Source organism: Oryzias latipes, chromosome 7, assembly GCF_002234675.1.
Source record: "Oryzias latipes chromosome 7, ASM223467v1".
Lineage (NCBI taxonomy): Eukaryota > Metazoa > Chordata > Actinopteri > Beloniformes > Adrianichthyidae > Oryzias > Oryzias latipes.
In genome coordinates this window covers 14,016,063-14,036,693 of record NC_019865.2, presented here as the reverse complement: position 1 = coordinate 14,036,693, position 20,631 = coordinate 14,016,063, and the positions used below count along the sequence as shown (strand labels likewise).

The window sequence follows — 20,631 nt, the reverse complement described above, 5'->3', positions numbered from 1 at the left end:
GCTTATCAAAGTACACATTTGTTGTATTTAATGATTTTTTTTATTCTTTAAAATGCACAAGTTTCAACAAATGTTTGTAGAGAATTATTAGTTTTCCTCAATTTTTATGTTGTATGACTAACTGTTGCTTGTTACCACATGTGTTGCTATGGGAAATCTGGTCAGTATGAATTTGTTGGCTTTTTAGCATGTGATTGAAATATGTATCACCCTTTTGTGTGCAGCCAAAGCAGTTTACAGAAAACAGAAATAGGCATTTATCATTCACAGCAACAAGGAAGGTGGTAACAAGGTTGCCATTGTGGCAAGTCCACAAAAAGAAGATTGCGTTCCCAAGGCAGTCTTTTGTACACATGCTGCAGACCCTTTCCCATAACTCATCTTGTAAACAGGAAGGAATCACAGAGCAGATCGGGTATGTGTTAACCCAAAACAGCTCCAATCTCATTATGCAGTGACAAATGATAGTCTTTGGACCATAGAGCAAAAAAGACAACTGAGAACCATTACAATCCGAAAGTTCTGAACAAAGAACGCAAAAGTAAAATCTAGATGTGCAAAATGCAGAAAGTTACCATCTTGGTTGAGGAGGAGGAGGTGTGTGGCAGCAATGGCTGTTTAAGAGCTTTGGAAAAAGAGGGAAGACGATGCATGCGCTGTTGACCACACAGACTTTAGTGTTGACATGAAGACTACAGCAGAGCTTCCCTCGACTGGCAAACACAAAATCTTTTTTCTTGTCTTTTACCTAAACACCATGATTTATGCTTCATGTTTATGCACACAATGATTTTCCCTTAGTTTTTAGAAAATACTTAAGGATTGTTTGTATCTATTGTTAAACAAATACAGATGCATTTGTGGTTGCTCTTCAGATCCTAAGTTTTTTATTTTTTGTCTTCTGTCCATGGAATGGGGAGTCTCTGGGGCAGAGCTGCAAATGACTGACAAAATGGAGAACCAGCACATGTACATGTCTCTTTGAGGTCAATTGTTTTAAGCAGCTTGGATGAGGTGTGTCTGTCTGCCTTTTTTTTTTCTTTTAATTCAACAACATAACTTTAAACAAGCGCTGAATTTTTAAACACAGTTTTATTACAAAAGTACACAAACAGGACCAACATTGTTCCATAAGGCAGAGCTCAAATATCAACAACCACTCACATCAGAGGACTTAAAATCTTGTAGTCACAGTTTGAGAACCACTTTCAAATCATAAATAAAATATTTGTGTTTTTTTAACCGCTAAATATAATATATCTTTTTTTTTTTCATTACAATGGGTAAACGTAATTAGACAGACACTGAAAGATAACCCAGGGCCACAAAATCACCTTCATGATCATTTCTTATATCATCAGAAGAAATATTGTCCATAACAAGTTGAAGTAGGAGAACATGTGTCATTCTCTCCAAAAGGGGGGTTTGTTTGATTGATGCCCAGTTCCAATTCCAGCCACAGACCCCTAGCTCTTATCTGCAACCTGAAAGAACTGAATTGTTGACCTTTAATCCAACAGCTCATTTTATGCTACTGAGTTTTCTGTTCACAGTGTTGTTTGAATTTTGAAGCTCCTTGAAGCATTTTTCTTGATTGTTTTATTGCTAAAGCACCTTAAAGATTACCACTTAGCAGCTCATATCTATTCATCATTTTTGAGTGGCTACTCAAGGTTAGGGATCCTGTAGGAGGTGGGTTGAAATTGGGCATCATTTTTAAAATAGGGTCAAAAGTGTTATTTTGCTGTATTGTTGCATTAGTTTTGCAAGCTAAGATCCAGGACAAGATGTGGACTGAGAAACACAAAGCAGTTGTGGTCACCTGATAAAAACAGCAATAAGTAAGGAAAGCAGTATGGAGACAAGACTTGAGATGAGTGTCACAGCTCCTCCACACTCCATCGAGTTCTCCTAAAAGTGCACAGGTAGAAGAAATAAATAAAAAACACAAAATTAAAAGCATAAGTGAGTGTGAAAATACCTCTGGATGAAAAGGGTGGCAGGTGTCTGGACGCCTCCTGTCCTTCTGCATTTTCAGTCTTTCGCACTTAAGAGATTCGTTATGTGGAGCATAAGTTAAGAGAATAATGATCCATGTGTGAATTTCATTGTTTTCCAAATAAAAAGCACCATCCTCCTTTTTGGCAATAAAAAAGTTCTATAATAAATAAAATAAAGGGGCTTCATAGACTTTTATTTTTGTGCTATGCACAGGACAAACTAATTCTAGTAACTGCTATGCTTTTGTACTTTACCAAAAAGCAGGCTCTATACTTTAGCGAGAACTCCAAAACACAATTAACAACTGTTGACATCTACACGGCAACAGATTTTAAAGAAGTGCACATTAAAGGAGAATCTAGCCGATCCTGTGGTAGGAACCCTCAAGACTAGACTGGATTGCTCCACAGTGGATCATCACTGCATCACAGAATGAGCTGCAAAATGCTTTGAAAATTACTCAGAAAGCACTTTAGGAAAGATTGTTTGGTAAAATGATGTCCTTGAGCCCCATCCTCAGATCTTGTGCCTCACCACAATGTGTCATTTATTTTACATGTAACTAGTAGGGGGTATGACAAACTCCAAAAATCCATCCTCTGCACTCGCATGCTCTGACAAAGAGCAACATTCCCATTTCATTCTTATCCCAGTTAAAATAAAATAATGGATAAACACAGGGTAAAACAATGGCTCAGTTTGACATGCACCAGTCATTTCTTTTGTCTTAAATTTCATTTGAATTATAGATTACCCCCCCCCAAATCAGTTGGATGAAATTGAGTTTTCCAAGAATGAAAAAAATATATATGTATTTTTTTATGCCTTAAAAAACATGTTCAGTTTTATTTTTATGCTATTTGTTTTCATAGTAATGCCTATAAATTGTATTAAAAAAGACATTCCACTCCAGGGATCACATCAGCCCACATTCACAAAATGAAACTCAGTAGTCCCAGATGAGCTTCCTCTCTTCCATCTTAAGGCACCTCTGTCCAATCACTTTCCAGTAAAGGATATACATGATTTCTATGGGGTCCATTGTGATTGGCTCAAAGAGACTGCAGTCGCACTTGTTGTCCACCACCACCATGAAGAGATTACTACTCGGGATCTGCTGAATCACAAATGACCTGTCGATCACAGCACAAACAGGCAGAAAATTGAAAATGATCAGGAATCGAGTAAGGAAAGAAAGTTAAACATTTTTTTAAATGTGATACCCAAATATTAAATGGTTTACATTTCAACATGGGCTACAGGATTCATCTTAGTGTTTGCCTTAAAAGAGATGTACAACATTTAAGCTTCATAAAGCATGTTTGGAAGATGAGATTTTTCCTATGGAGTAATCAGTAAACGCAGACAGAAAATTACACAAGACACGCACATTTGTGTATCTGCCTTTTAATCAGGTCCTTTCCAAGACAAGCACCAGTGGAGCGTGGAAGAATATAAAACAGTCTACTGCGAGACGAGTGCAAACCTTATGCTAGCGTTCAAAGCTTCCCATGAAAGTGTTTTACAGGCCTAGGGAATCAGCCTCCTCTCGAGTGATTTATGCCCATTCATAGATGAAAAAGAGACTAATAAAGTGGATATCTTCTTTCTATCACCTTTTTCTCTTCTGATCTCTTCCTTGACTCCCTCTCCTCCTTTACAGCTGGTTTATTTATTCAACATTTATTAGGCTTGTATAAAGACACATACATGTAGTTCTACAATGTAAATTGAACTTTTACAATAATACAATCTCTGACCTTTTGTTTAGAGGGTTTGATGACAAAGAGGGTCAGATTTGTCAGATTTAAGTGACCTAATTGCTCCACTATTGTCGTCTTGAGTCCTCATATAACAATGTGACTGATTAAACTGACTAATATTGGCCTCAAGTAGTTACAGTCCACTGCACTTTAATAAACACGTTTCAGGGCGACTGGCAACCTGCAAACAAATGCTCTATATAGGCAAAGCTTGTTCCAATCAGAATAAATTTGGATCCACTAAGGTTTTCCTAATCCGTGCTCTCCCTTGCAGAGTGCCAGGCCCGTCCAGTTCTGCCCGCTGATAGAAAGCAGATCAAGCATTCTTGGAGAAAAGACTTAAACACATCCTGACAGCACAGCTGCTGGCCTTGAACATACCCAGTGTTGGGAAAGGGAGCACCACACCTCGTATGAAAGCACACATACCACCTAGATGCATGCCAAAAAATGTACAATATACATAAATGCACAGCAGCAGAAATTAATGCATGCTTTACTGCAAGTAAAGTTGGTTTAGGGGATTAGTTGTTAACATATTTGCTGATTTGAAATGGTTTATGTTCTTTGCGTACCTCTATAAATTTGTTCTTAGAAAAGAAGAAAGATGGCTCACATAGATGTAGTTTTACATTGATGTTCTCACAAGAATCTGCAGTTGATTCGGATAATAATCAAACTACAGGCACATCGGGCATGTGACGTGCGTTCCAAGAACACGCTAAATGTGCATTTTTGAACACAAGTAGCCCATGGTATTCACATTGGACAAGCACGGTGGAGCTTCTTCTCTTTTTTCTACTGTTAACTAGCGCATGTCAGCCCATTACAGTTGGAAGAGGCTTGCTGCAAAATGTCAAAGTGGTCATGAATCTTGCTCTAGGCCTTTTCTTTCACAGTTATGTTCTGATATACAAAAGACTTGGTGTCATAGAATTCAGGCCGGGCACAAATTACAATTATTAACTTCTCCTGATCAATGAACCGTTTGATGATCAATTATCAAACGGTTGGCACTTCCATTAATTAAAATGGACACCATCTTTGTTTCACTACCAAATCTGAGTCTGTGATTGGTCAAAGTTTGACCTGATTTAACTTTCAACATGTGTTCAATGGCTGCGTATTTTGTACGTAGAGTCTAAAAACCGGTCATAAAAACGTGTGTAGCTGTGCGTTAACTCGAGAGTTTTGAATGCGGAAGCCCATGATGTGCATTGACGAGTGATTAGATCAGGGGTCTGGAAACATTTTGACTCCTGGGCCACAAAGGGTTCTAAAATTTGACAGAAGGACCAAACCAGAAGCATGCTTAAAATGTTTTGGTAATCCACCTCATTACAGAAAGAAATAACATGGAATCTTGATGAAAACATGCTTTTATTTTGATTGAAATTCAATACATGTACTGTAGTTTAAAACATAACATTTTAGAATTTTTATTTCAGAACTGTGGCTTTTGTTCTCATTTTAGAGCCAATTTCACCACAGGTTTGATGTCCTTCAGAGAAAAACGCAAACTTATTGAAATGCTGCGTTCAAGTGGTGTTGGAATTATCGGAAAAATTACTGTTCGACTCAGAAAACACACATGAACATCAAAAGACACATCGGGCATGTGAACACATACCTCTTGCGACACACACAAAAAAAACAAAAAAACTTTCAACACCACATGAATTCAGGATAAATATTATCAAAATTTATTTGTAAACCGCCATCTATGGGCAGACAATGAGATATGGCAGGCCAGATTTAATAGTTTAATAGGCCGCATATGGCCCCCGGGCCATTGTTAACGCACCCCTAATTTTATAATGCATTTTCATAAGATGTGGCCATTGTAAGGCCCATTGCCAAGTGCAGCGTAAAAGTCAGCTTTAAAGCTGCTTATCAAAACATTTCACTGTTTAAAATACTAAGCTTTTAAAAAACAAGTTTTTTTTCTTTTAAAGAAGAAAATGTTATTGTAAAGCAACTTTGTGAAAAATCGCAATATAAAAATGTTCTTTACTTACAACACAAAACCCTAGGAATCCACTATTAATTGTCAATTTTAGAATTCTTAAAAAAAGAAAACTTAATTTGTCAAAAGCTAAAAGAATGTTTTGTGTGTGTGTGTGTGTGTGTGTGTGGGTGTGTGTGTGTGTGTGTGTTGCATTGGAGCTAAATCCCGCAAATGGACCACTTTCTGTCAGATGACTTATCTTCAGTGGTCAAAAGAATGAAAACCTGCGTGTGGAATACAGACAGTCAACACAGTCAAGAAAATTGTCACTAAGACGTGGTCAAACACATTAGGAAAAATACTCTGTGGAGAATATTGTTATACTGGAGAAAGCGGTAAAGCACAAGAGAAGATTATAGCATTCACTACATTTTCATGTTTCTAGTGGTTTGTCAATCATGGAGTAATGGATATGTGTAAACAAAATGACACACGCATGCCGTCACGAAACTGCTAGAAAGCTGGTTCCAATTGCAGCAAGTTTATTAGCTCAGCAAAAAGTTCTTAAAGCTAAATCAGGGTCAGGCAGGTAGGGGTCAGTAATGAGCATGGGAGCATCAGAGAAACAACAAGAATAGTCACTATCCAGACGAGAGTCAGGGCAGGAGGCAGGCAAACAGAGTCAGAAACTAAACAGGGTCAGGAAATCAGAAGATCAGGTCTGCGGGCAGAGTGGCACAAATAATACTTCACACTGAGTGAAGCTCAGTGCAGTGTTTTAGTATACTGTGAGTGATCTGCAAATGAAAGTCAGGTGTGTGGCATCCAGAAACTGTGCGCTGGGGTTGCTGGGAGATGAAGTGCATTTAGAACTCTAGAGACTGTTCCCGCCGGTGACCAGAGGGGGAGACAGAGCTCTGACACTTGCATACTGTGAGCCAAAACACAATTAAGAAAGGGTTTATGGTCAAGAGCTAAGAGGTAGATTTCGAATGGTATGAGGCATAGACAGGAGTCTCAATGAAAATATGAGAAAGGCCTCAGTGAGACTGTAAGCTGAAACAGATGTTTATCACCATACCCTTTATAACAAATATAAGCTGTAAAACTTCGCACATGAACTAAAAAATCTGCTGTGCTCTGTCAGATTTATTGCTTTTCTGTTGTTTACAAAAATAGAATATAAAAAAAGGATCTTGCAGTCAGGCGTTGCTCATAGATAGGGTCTCTGCCTGCTAATCTATCTGCCATCATCACATCTGTCACATGTGGATGCGGATGCATGGGTGACAGTCTGACTGGGTGCTTTGTGTGTTGGGCTGCACTGCATCCCCAGCCTCGTCTCAGACATGGCATTGAGGGCAGTGGTTACACTGCTGACCTTGTGGGGCTTCGGCGGCAGCAGACACACAAGGAAAACACGCACATTCACAAATACAAATCCATGAGCTTGGCAGGTCCACAGCTGGGAGCAATGAAGGGCCCATTGGAGGGATCCAGAGAACCCTCCACAATTGCCTGACAGAAAATCCCAAATTGTTAATGGGGACCACACTCATTTTCTCATTTTTTTTAGAGGAAGCATTTTTTTTACTCCCCTTTCTCTCATCTTGAAATGCCTCATTCTTTAAACTGCAGGAGAGCAGAGTTTATGTTTTCAGGACTTTCCTGTTTTTCAACAAATAACTTAAACATGTCCCTTGTAGTTTGTAAAGAATATATAGAATACTACACAAATACACGAGTATAATAAGGTTGTTTTTTTTTCAATTAGTTTCTGTATTGATCTTTGTATGTCTCTTGGAGTGTGTCATACTTGAAACAGCCATCACAGTCAATGTTGCCCATGTTCTCTTTGATGGTCCTCTCTGAGATGAAAGCTGGATACTCCGTGTCACATGGTAACTGCATGCTTCGTCCTGTCCGCTGAGCTGAAGACACGAGAGAGGCAAAAAAATGGAGATGAAACTAATAAAAATGCTTGAAAAAAATTGTGAAAGAAAAGAGCTGTCCAAATTGGTGGAAAAGTTACCAAACATGTAATTAAAGAGTCAACATGCTCAAAATAACAACAGAGACATCACAGGTGGAGACACCACACTATTGCAAACATAGAAGCATGTAGGAAAACTGCATTTTTGGACTAGAACTGTATCTTGTCCTAATTTGTAATGTAACTCTGGGCCAAATCCTTATCAGCACATTTCTTGAACTCTCCTGCCACCCAGAGGTTCAGAACAACACAACAGGATCCCTCAAACTGCTCTTCCATGTTTTTCAGTAGATATTGGACTTAACATATTAGTCATATATTCTTATCAAATCCAGATTTCATTCTTAGCTTCATCAAAGCTCGCTTCTCGTTATTTTATTACATAGAGGAGATTGAAGATCATGTGCGATTGGAATGGAATGGTTTAATTACAACTAATCTGAAGTGCCCTGCTGCTCTGTGTGTGTGTGCGCACGTTTTGCATACAAACTATACGCATGTGCAAGCGTCTAGGATTAGTTCAGCCTGAAAAGCTGTGTAGATTGGGTTACGAGCTGCTAAGTAGGGGTGTCTGAGCTTTGTGTCACTTGCTTGTGTGGCCATTGTAAAAAGATATAGGAAGAGCTGCTAAGACCTGAGACTACCCAGCTGTGAAATTGTCTCCACTGCTTGGCACAACCCGATGTCCAACTTCACTTTATCCGAGATTAAAGTATGCAAGTAAAGCATTTTGTGCCTTCATTTTGTTGCAATATCTTCCTATGAAATCCACTAAATATTTTATTAATCTCAGGTACAATTAAAACGGCAGTATGGTGAGCTTGTTTATTTTTCCAGACCATTGACTTTTGTTTTCTACAAAATGAAGTATAGTATTTTTAGCCTGAAAGAGATTCCTGCTAAATATGCATAAGAATATGCAGAAGAAAAATCAATGGAGATGAAAAAAAAGCAAGAAGAGTAAGAGGATTTTCTTTCAATCCAAAATGTATATAATAATGACATTTTTGTTCTTTATTTACCACTGGCAGAACAAGAAAGAAAAGATTGTGAAACACTATCCTATCTGGTGTACTTTTTTAAAAGAGGAACAAATGTGTTTTTATTAAACATTTGTTATAAGAATTATAAGAGCTATGCTTTTTTATACTTTAAAAGTGTTTAATAGATGTCATAAGAAATTTGTTGAAATTAATTTAAAAAGAAAATGTTTATATTGGCGGTTATTTTATTTAGCAAGTGAAGCTCCTTTTTTAGGTTTAAGATATCGGAGAAAAAAATCTTCAGTAATTGTGTTATTTATAGTAAATACACTTTATTTACACCGGAACAGAACATTTGTATCTACTGTAAGAAACTCAAGTTTAATTGTGAATTTACCAACATCAAACTTGAGGACATGCATTTTATTAAGAAAAGCAAAAGTTGCTTTAAGAGTCAAAGTCCCCACCTGAATCACGTTTTGACCTGTTGTAAAAGCATTTACAGTGGTCTTTTAACTATAATTATGGCATTATTAGGCAAATAAAAAAAAAAAAAACTTGATTGCTCATTTCCACAAAGTGCTCTCTATTACCTTTTGCGAAGAGATCTGAGTTCCACCAACTGTACAAGTTGAATTCAAACAGGAATCTAAATACAGAGGCAAGAATAAGAAAAGAAAACAATAAAACTAAGGAAAGCCAATCTTATTAAATAGTTAAGTGAATGAGAAATTACTTCAATAACTTGTCTCTTTCATTCATATTTTAAATAATTCATTTTTTTCTTTTTTGTTCTTTTTCCTACCCTAAACCTAAAAACCTGGTCAGTTTTTATCCCCTGTTTAAGGGAATCTTACACTGTGCACTTGGGAGATTGAATGTAATACTGCTATAAAAGACCGTTTTAAAATAGAACAACAATTTAGCCTGAGCTCGATTTTGTATTTTTGACTCATAGCAATCTCATAAAAATACTTAAAAATTACCCTGTGAGACGAGTGTTTAATCTAAACTCATATGGGAGCCCCTTCATGATGTTCTACATCAACAGCTGACCACCCAACAGAACCAAACCATAACTACAGTGTGGTTTTACAGGAAAACCCAGAAACATCAGGTAGCCATTAGTGTTTGTGATCAAAGGGGATAACTTCGACATACGTGTGAAGATCCTTGTAAACAAACACAGGGTCAACATGCAGTTGGCTCAAACACAGTTAATCTCACTCGAAAACCACAGTTAACTATCATCTAAACGTCATCTGCATCTCAAAACGGTCTTAAAATAAAGACGGAAACTTTGCACTAATAACAGAAATTTACATGACATTGTGCCATTACTGAATGAAGAAAAAGTAAGCTAAAAATAGGAAGCATTTTGGGGGGAAAAAATGAGTAAATCATCATTGCTACTACTGGGCTATTGAAGCTCAGTAAAATTTTCTACTGAAATGCTTCTTACTGTACAGGTATAAGCATATCTACAAATAAAACATTTAAGAAGATTGATGCTAAGGAAATAAAAAATAAAAAAATACTTTTCTGCAAGACACAAATAAGATTAAAAACTTGGAAATAACCTTTAGTTTAGCTAAATGGTCTTTCAAAGTGTCCATAAACAGGCAGATGGCTGGTTCCAATTGCATTTCCAATTGAGTGAGGCTCAGTACAATGCTTAATTATACTATGGAGACGATTCCTGCTGATGACCAGAGGCGGAGACAGAGCTCTGACTTCTGACACCAAAAGGTACGTGACTTCTGGAAAAACATGATGTTTGACTGTACCTCACAGCACCATCTTTGGCCTAAGTCAGACAGAAGTCATACAGGCTAGAAGAAAAGGTGGAGGTGGGCTGGTGGATTGAGCTTGTTCTGCAGCCATCAGGATTGTATACTTTGCAGTTATTTTTAAGGAACTCCTCTGTATTATATCAATGTTCTATGGTCAAATGTGACCATGTGCTAGCTCAACTGAATATATAAGTGAAGGGAGACAACGTGAAGAGCATCCATTAGTCTGGAGAAGATTTGTTTATAAAGAAAAAAAATAAGATTTTGTGGAGACAAAGTCAAAATTCAGAATATGACTCAATGACATTTTCTGGAACTTAACAGAACTTAGCAGAACCAAATGTCTGACAAACCATTATTGTTTCATATTGTTGCTGTCAACAGTTACAAAAGTTACTGAACTATGGGGCCTATACTTTTTTTGACTGATCTTTATTTATTTAGGTTGTATTCACTAAGTTCTGTAATTTGAAAAGCTTTGAATAGTTTTTTTATTTATCCTGTATGTTAAACATAGAATCAAAAGAGGGACCGTAGTACATTTTGTAACACTTGATTTTTAAAGTTGCAATATTGTTTAATACAAAGAACTCTTACATGACAAGCTCAGTCAGGATCCACTTCACAGCAGAGAGGAAAGCAAAGTAAGGCTAAACAGAGAAAAGGTCTGAAATGTTCAATCTGGCACAAATGTTGCAAAAGAAATGGCCAAACTTTGAATTCAAACAATTTACAATCATTGTAAAGGGTTTTTAAAATAAGGGATTACTCACATCAAGCAGAGTGTGACCACTGTCACTACTCTCTGAATAAACCCAACACAGAGCCTGGTAGTCATATAAAGTAACCCTAATGAAAAAAGACAAGGTTAACAAAGAATGTCAGGAAAAGTTTCGCTTTCAGTTTTATGCTCTGTTTGGACAATATAGCCCAGGAAACATGATTTTACATCTAAACACATTTATTTAATTATTCATCCTAAAGGTCTTTTGTCAGGTAATGAGGTTGTAAGAAGAACAATGATAGAATAAGTTAAATGAAATGAAACCTGAGAGCATCCTGAGTGGTCCCTTCAGGTGAAGTGGGTTGGTTGCTGTGTGTTTATAATTTGGCGGATACTGCAAGATTTTCAAGGGATTTGGGGCTTAATAGACCCTAAGGGTGTGGGATTTAGGCCTTCCCGAGGGAGGGTAAATCTAGGACTTTAAAGTATAAATACTTCCTTTCCCATAGCCCTGTAGAAAAGCTAACACACCTGACACTTCTTACTTGTGAATCACTAAGAAAGTGTGTAATGTCTGAGTGGGCCCAATATATCCATAGCCTCAGGCAGAACCGGTGACACACAGCTTTAACCCATATAGGAACCAAAAGGCAGAGGTGAAAAGTAGCCACTTGGGTTACTGGAATTGAGTAGTGTTTTCATAAGACTATACTTTAACTTCAGCTTGAGTACAAAGTAAATCTAAAGGTGTACTTTTCTACATTCAGATTATCTCTTTAGAGGTCAAGATACTGTAATTTACTACATCAAAGCTTGTTGCTTCACAAGAACGAAGATTGTTTGGAGGAAAGTGGACCTTGTTGGTAATTGGGTTTATTCTTTGTTTCCAGCCTGTAAGATTGTTGAAGACTTCTGCTATTTCTTGAAGAACATAAGGAAGTGTGAAGTCACTTGCAGATTTCTGATTGGACAGAGTTTGAATCTGTAAATACAGACATGCATTGTACTTTACAGCTCCTGCTGATCACTTTACTACGAAGTTCCAATTCCACTAGTTAGTTTAAGCAACACCATTAGAGTAACACTGTCAAACTGGTTTAAAGAAGTACAAATCTATCTGGTCTGAATCTTTCTGGTTGCATCTTTGAAAAAAAAAAAGTCAATTTGATTCAATGTAAAAAGGAAACTGCTGCTGCTTTTTTTGGATAATGCAACAGTAATTTTACTTAGGTGGACTTACTTATACAAAATAAATGTTAGTTTACTGCTGAATGGTGATAAAATTAAAGACTTCTTTTTAAATATCATGTTGCAATTTCAACAACACTTTCAATGTTATTTCAGTTGTTAAGTGGCAGTCCATGTTATGATGAAGTCTCATGAGATGTCAAGCTTCCTTTCTTGGATGGATCTAGAAATTGTTTTGCTCTTAGCTTTTGAAGTTCATCCTCATCCAAACATAGTTGTGTCCTTCTGTGTTGATTTGTTAGCTCTGACTTGTATGCAATAAGACAGAAATCTCTTATCCAATATCATGAGGGCACAAGTGAATTCTGGCTGCAGTTCTCTCGATGGGAACTTATTTGTGCATTATGTGCAAAGCCACATTGTAATTTTTTCACAACTTTGAAGCCCTTTGAAACTTTATTCATACTTGTCTGTTTTTACTTGTGTGCTTTGTAATGCAGGAATTACATTTCCAAATGAACTGCAGTATCACTGGCATTTTCCAGGAGAGGAGCTTTAACACGTGCACAACATGCATTTTACCTGCTGTCATCCATGTGAATGACTTCATTTTGAACTAATTCTTGCACTTCAGGAAAAAAATTACCGTAATCCTCTAATGAGAACTCATCTGACTGAGGGTCAAAGTTTCCTGCTTTTACCAGTCTACTTAAAATCTGTCAACACAAGCAGAGGCTGAATTCTATGCCCTGTCTATTGCTATACCAGTACATTTACACACATATTTAAAAACCAGAACTTGCAAATCTAAGTTAAAATAGACTAGTTCTGTATAAAAATCTTACCTTTTGAAGGAGCCCATCTGCAGAAGTTTGTTCATGACTGCTCCTTCAGGTTCACCAAAAAACGTTCCCGTCTGAAGTAAAAAGCACAGATCCTTTTTAATAAAATAGATTTATCAGCAATAAGATACACTAGTTATTTTGTAAACTAGCTACAAACAAAAATATGAATTCACTTTTAATTTTGTTAACACATCAAATTGAACATTGTTTTTAGGTGAAACCGATGTGTCTCCAAAGACACACAAAAAAAAGACTCCATCTTTCCGTCAACAAGTGAAGAAGCCACAAAAAGAACATAGAGGGGTAAAGGAAGGGCAGTGACAGCCAGTGGACTGGTTTCTGGATGAGCCAGAATTAAAGTGACAGCATGTCTGCTGACTGCTAAGCACTGTGTATGTCTTAGGCTGCAGTTTACACAACAACCTCAAGTATAGAACTTTAAAATATACAAGAAAAATACATCTATACATGACTTATGAGTGTTGGATAATCCTTTCTATGAGAGATGTTCCTGTGACAAGATGTTGCATTTAAAGTCCCACTCCAATCATCTCTTGATCTATTTTCAAAGCGTTCCCAGTGGTCTTTTAATTATGATTATCATTTTAGGGCATAGATTGTCATTTTTAGCCAAAATCCAAAAACCTATGTTGTTTTCTAGAACATCGTTACTGCAGAGCGGCAGTAGTCCGTCAGAAATTCACCTCTGAGGCGGGACTGTTGGTGCGAAGTAAGTCCACCCCCTTCCCCATCAACCCTCTATTTACGTGCTCCTCCCCAGCTTACAACCCCAACCTAATATTAGCGGTGCAATAAAAAAAAACGAACAATATTGGGGCTATCCAGTTGTACAGTTTTGAGCCACATTTTAGCTCGAACAAGGAAAAAAAAGACGTCCGTAGATCTATATGTCTGCAAGTGTATCCATCAGAATGAAGGCAGTAGGGATTGCTGTAGGTTCTATGGCACATCTACAAGCTTTTCTGATGGCATTTTTGGGTCTGCTCCCGATTCACAATGATCTGAACAAAAGAATACTCAGAAATCCAATGTTAATCTTAATGTTATTAATGTCAATTCTGCAAGAAACACGTTCAAAACTCCAAAAACACATTTTTCATCGGAGTAGGTCTTTAAGTAATTCCACGTGTCCGTGTCTCACCAGACTGTTGTCCTCAGCTACCAGAATGAAGCCATTGTTGTCAATAAGGTAGCAGTTGACATTCTGTATAAAAGAGAAATGTTTTAAAACTGTTAGGAAAGTTAAATACGAACAAGTGAAAAGCTACAACTATGCAATAGTGAAAAGAAACTGACCTCATCATCACAGCTTATGGAGCATTTCCCATCTAATGCAGTGCACTAAACCAAATGTAAAAAAAAAGTTTGCATTAATAAGGAGCAACACATTAAAATGACAGTTTAGTTGGAAAATAGGTCAATGATTATTCATACAAATATGTTAAGCTTTCTGAAGTGTTTACAAAAAAAGGTGTTTTATTCAGCTTTAAGTTAAAGGCTGAAAGAGATTAGTTAAATGTATTGACCACCATGAACTGTGTGTTGAGACCAAGGCATTACCACAATTTAAATAAAACATATCTACATAAAAAATAAGTATCCCAGGTTTATCCTGCACAACAGAATAAAGGCAAGCCAACAGATAGGAGCATTTATGTTGAAGAACAGCCATGGTTTGGACACAGATGTGCATGACAACAGAATTCCTTTCTCACACATTGGTTTTATATATCTTTTATTTTTTTCATGAAAGCGTTTTTCTTTGTTTCCAGCAGCCAGCTGAGCCTCCGGAGCAGGTGTGACTGACAACATGAACTGCATCACTCATCATTATTTTCAATGGAAATTGTTCAGCGAGAAGCCAGCTTGAGCACCACCATGTTCTGCTTTCTGCTCACGGAAGCGTAGAAAACTGGGTCTCCTGGAGCACTACAGCATTTAGTAACCACAGATGCTGCATGCTGGAGGTGCTTTTTGCATGTTGTTGGATGGTGTGTCTGCTGTTGTGCCAGCCAGTATCAAGATCACATTTGATGTGTAGGTGGACATGATCCAGATTTGAGAATCAGATAAATAAAAACACAACTTTAAAGTGTTTTGAGCACATATTTGAAAAGCTTCAAAAGTGCACCATCTGTCCAAATAAGCAAAATGTGCTTTTTTTTAATTGACCTGATTCTGAGACATTGGAATGCATTATTTGTGGTTGATGTACCACAGGAGATGGTAAAAATATATTCATTTTCTTTGGGCAATTTGAAAATTGGGGGGTTGAAATCCTAGCCATATAAACCAACAAGCAGATTGCCCCACATTTGTGCTTATGGTGAAAATAAGTAGTGTCAAGGCTAAATAAAATATACTGAACAAACTCAGAGGGGTGAATGTGGCATATAGACTCCACTCCACTAAAAAAAACTCTGCAACAAGATACAGAATTTGACCACACGACAATTTTGTTAGTGTTATTACTGCGTTATTGATTACTTATATCCAAAAGTGTTGTTGCAGTTTGGATTGGATTACAGGAAAACATGCAAAATGCAAACATGCATGTGTTTACATGGTACCTGTCTGCAGGCTGTCCAAAACTTCCTCTGAAAAAACTCCAGTTTCATCTGGATGCCCACAGCTGAAACAGAAACAGCAGCATCAACACAAGATAATAAACATAAGATCTCCAAGTGTCACCTAAGAAGTTAAAGTGTGACAGTGTCTGTATATTACTGTACTGTGTGCCTGAAAATGTTTCTAATATTCCAAAACCGACACCACTATCAACAACCACATAAAATCCATCTATTTTTCTATTCACTGGCTCCCTGTTGCTATTCCAACATGCTTTTCCAGAGTGGCAACATAAGCTCTGATCCAGCAGGTCACTACGCAGAACTGACCCAAATTTGTTAAGTGGAAAAATGCAATTGCTTGCATTGAATGTGTCAGGTTGTTCAAAGTAGGCTGTGGAAATAATGTCACATTTACTTCCAGGCATTACTTTCTTCTTTTTCTCATCCTCCTCTCATTCTACCCCCTACCACTAAGAATTAGCAGAGCTTTGCTGTTTCTCAGCAAGAGGGGAGGGGGGTGTTCTTTTATTTTGGGAGTCTGTGAGTCTTTGCTGGAGCATATTTAAAGTCTTTACGCAATTAAAAACAAGTATCATTTAAAAACTATGTTATTTCTAAAGAACAAAAAATAATGGTATTGAGGGACTTTTTGAATTATGGAGGCTTCAATTAAACTTACATTTAGAGGAATTGTAAAATGTTATTTAGTAAAATGTTGAATTTCATAATGTTTTGTTCCATAAGAAGACTTATATTTTTACATCACAACAAAACATTTTGTTGCAAATATTGAATTTTCAAATTCACACCTTATTTGTTTCAAAATAGATTGTTGTAGTTTATGGTGAGTCATTAACAAAACATAAAATATATAAAAGTAAATGAAAATCCCTTTTAAAAAAAGTTTTTCTTCAAACAATTGTTTTTGCGTTGCTTAATAAGTCTTTATCTAGTCTAGACTTTATAGTCTACAATTATAAAATATCCCTTAATACATCTGATGCAAAGTTTTCAGTGTTTGGGGTTTACCCAACTTTGCTGTAATACAAGGAAGATTGTTATTCTTTTTAATGATAAGATTACTTCAAATTCATGGTGCATAGTTGGCAAATTCATAGTTGGTAAAGCCTTGTTATTTGTGTTTGTTATTTTAGGACCTTTTTTTTCACCTTTCATGGGAATTGAAGCGTTCATATCACCTTAATTTATTTTATTAACTTTGGCTTAGGTTGGCTGTTTGATTGCCTAGAGAGTTTTTGTGTATTCACTTTGTAGGCATATGTTTTTTTTGTAAATGAACAAAAACCCTTGTTTGGTAAAGTTAGTTTGGTCTAAGCTAGAGTTATAGTAAGCTTTCACATCTGCCAAAAAAACTGAGCTATGAAGAAATCAACTCCAATGTGAACCATGAAAGGCATCAGAAGACCTGACCGTGCCCTTCAATCTACACAAGTTGGATGCAAATGAACTTAAACTCTGTAAGACAATTGTCATGAGCCATCACATGAGAAACAGGGGAGTTCTCTGAGGGGCCGTATAAGACATTATTTATTCTGAACCATTCACATTCATACATTCTTGCTCTCACAGTCATATATACTCTCTTTCACATACATATATTCTCTTACGCATACAGTTCTGCTATGTGGACAGGGAGGAGCAGAGGATCAGGTGGTGGACTTTTGTTTTATGGGAGATCTGCATAAAGCTTGTTGAACAACTAGGTTGGGCTACAGGGGCGATCACTTCTATACATTTAGCACATATTGTACTGGATCACCTTTTATAAAAACCTACATCAAAATTCATCTAGGTTTTGAATGCATTGTGATCCAACAGTTTTTACGAAATAAGTCCCAGAAAAAAAAAAAGTTAATGTGTAAACCACGTCATTTACAATAATTTTTAGTAAATGAAAGTTAAACAAAGTTTCAACTTCTAAATCATATAGTCAGAATTCCATTTTTTGTTGTTTGTTTTTATTGTCATGCAAAAGTTGTGGCAATAGAATATACAAATTTTTCTACTTTTTCTACATTATATGGACCAAAGAAAATGGCATTAATGGCATATACTTACATATCTCTTTACTACCTTCTTGGAAAGCCCACAGCACCTTACAGTCACAGTCACATCCAAACAAACATTCACACACTGCGGCCTAACACTGGCGCCAACCTATAACCACCAGGAGCAATGTGGGATTCAGTGTCTTGCCCAAGAACCCTTGAACACATGAGCTGGCAAAGCAGGAACCAAACCTGCAATTTTCCCATCAGAGGTGGACGTTCTTCCTCTGCATTTATGAATTTATTTTATTTGGTTCTTGTAGCTTTTCCTTAAAATCTTTTGCCAATAACATTGGTTAAGTGAGGAAACATTTCACCAAATGATATAATGTATTGTAACTACACCTCTTTATGTTGTTGTTTTGTGTAATAAATAAATAATATATCTGGTGTTTCATGTAATGCATTAAATATTCATTTTAGTAGTTATTCCTATATGCCGGTAATGAATCATTATAAAACCAACAAGCAAATATTGTTTGTTGAGCCTGAAGCTATCAAAATTCAAATTAATTGATTAATTGGTTTTTTTCACCTTTTTTAAGAATTGAAGCATTCATATCACCTGTTTTAGTTCTTGCCCAGAGGAACAGGTAGGTATTAAGCTTAGCCAAATCCTTTTAGTCACATGTAAAACTGAGACTGATTTAGCATTCTGGCAGAGAATGAGTGGTTTCCCAAAACTAGGAACAGCTTTTTTTTTTTTTAGAACAACTACATATTTTAAAAACACATTAATGCAAAAAATGCAATTATCTTACATTTCTATTAAGTTCTGTGATGTCTGCTCTTTGCTTATACAGCATTTAAAATAGTAAGTTTATGGGATGGCTTATTTGTTAAGCGGAAAGAAAAATCTTTTCAAGCTGGGGCTCAAAATATGTAATAGAACTAGAGGTTAAAAGTACATTGACGTTGGCGTCTACCTGGATGATAGCTCAGAACAAAAGCTTATGACTTTTTTACTGAGGGAATTTTCCTGTACTCCAGAGGAACATTTAATTTCCCTAGGTAGGGTTTAAAGACTTGGGGATATTTATGCCTTAAACTGGGGTTATGAGTTTGAATGTGAAGAGACAGAAATTCCACTCTAAATCCACCACACACCAATCTAGTACTGGTTAAATCCTCAGTAGGAATGACATCCGATTTTTAGCCTATAATATTTCTATTTTTAATACAGATTGCAGAAACGTAAAAAATGTTCATCAGCACAAAAGGACTTCTTTTCATTTTTCAAAGTGGTGTGCCCTGGTAAACCATGACTATTTATTAGATATACAGTCTGTTTGTGCAGATTTCCTCTGCATTTATACATGAGTTCACACTCCAGTGGGAGAACAAGAAAACACACATTCAGACATACACAATCAACTCACAACTCAGATTCCCCATGGACTTGTGTTCTTTCTTCTTCTTCTTCTTCTTTTTTTTAAGTAAACAAACCAGTGCGCCATGCAATATTTTCTACAGAGCCTGGGATCTGACATGGGTAAGTAAATTATTCGAAAAATTACACGAAATAATTAATTCATGGGAACGAAATAATAATTCACGTGATAAGTCATTCAAAAACAATGATATGAGCAATACTTGGATTGACAGCAGATACCTTCACATTTCTGTCTGTGTGTATCTCATTACAATGCATGGAGGACAAGGAGGATGTTTAGAGATCGAAAATAATCATTTTAAAAAGCTCTATAAGAATTTGTAATTACGTCTCCATGTCTGGGTTCATTCACATCCAGGTACCCACTCCGTTCAGGGAAATCAAACTGGGGGATCTTCTTATTATTGTCTCAATGAAAATAAGGAAAATATCATACGATATAGGATGCCCGAGCTTGCTGCTTCCCCATAACGCACCTGCCGCTTTGAGCTTTTGCTTTTCATGCCGGCATTCGGGCAGCTGGCTGGCTCCGGTATGGGGTGTTGTAGTTTAGGGTAGAATAAGAATAATAATATTCACTGAGGTAACTTGTCTTTTATTAACATACTTGTTAGCAGTCAGTTTACATCCGAAGGGTACATGCTACATATTCCATCAGGCATCCCACTTATCTTATTGGTGCATTCAAATACAGCAGGATAAATGTATATCCGAATATTATTTTGTGGGAACTAATTAATTGTTTATTTTACCCATGTCAGGTCCCGGGCTCCGTAATTTTGCATTGCTGTAATGTAATTCTGTATCCGTAATTCTGCATTTTTCCATAACAAAAAGAGTTTCAAATCTACCCATCTCCTATGTTCCTTTCTCATTCTATTTATAGAATCTTATTTATCTAAGACAGAGGCGTTAAAAAACTGAGGCTTGATTAAGAGCTGAAAATTCCAAACTAAAATAAAAAATACTTGAATGCCTTTTATTTGCACATACATTTACAGTTTTGTAATTTTATTTTATTTTTTTAGAAAAAAAGTCTAAAACAGTTGCTGAGAAACTAAGCCTTAAGCATCATCTCCAATGAATGTGACATACAGGACAAAGGAGTCACATGATGCTGTAAGTATATTTGCACTTTATTTATTTATTAGCCTTTTTTAAATGGGGAAAGAAAAAAAGAATCAGCCACACAAACTAGATGAGAAGACAAACTAACATGCGATACATGTATACAACTGCACTGAGCTCAAAAAAGGAACATTTGAATGTGCACAAAAGCTCATCCTCTCAAGCACATTTACTGAGTGTCTTTTCAAATAAATCATGTATTCAGCAGAAAA

The 20,631-nt window shown here is 36.6% G+C and overlaps 1 protein-coding gene across 3 annotated transcripts in view; it reads right to left on the bottom strand.

Moving 5' to 3' along the window:
• Positions 1–1,073: 1,073 nt before the first annotated feature.
• The window catches only part of LOC101159822 (voltage-dependent calcium channel subunit alpha-2/delta-3), a 126,107-nt gene continuing 106,549 nt past the window's right edge, over positions 1,074–20,631 (bottom strand). For all 3 annotated transcript variants that reach the window (XM_023956644.1, XM_023956645.1, XM_023956646.1), the window contains 11 exons: positions 15,830–15,891; positions 14,556–14,600; positions 14,401–14,463; positions 13,239–13,309; positions 11,255–11,330; positions 11,079–11,131; positions 9,282–9,337; positions 7,529–7,643; positions 3,022–3,134; positions 1,982–2,064; positions 1,074–1,911 (listed from right to left, as the gene is read on the bottom strand). In XM_023956644.1, the coding sequence (XP_023812412.1) occupies positions 1,819–1,911; positions 1,982–2,064; positions 3,022–3,134; positions 7,529–7,643; positions 9,282–9,337; positions 11,079–11,131; positions 11,255–11,330; positions 13,239–13,309; positions 14,401–14,463; positions 14,556–14,600; positions 15,830–15,891 (830 nt within the window). In that variant the 3' untranslated portion in view covers positions 1,074–1,818. The remainder of the gene's footprint in view (positions 1,912–1,981; positions 2,065–3,021; positions 3,135–7,528; positions 7,644–9,281; positions 9,338–11,078; positions 11,132–11,254; positions 11,331–13,238; positions 13,310–14,400; positions 14,464–14,555; positions 14,601–15,829; positions 15,892–20,631) is intronic.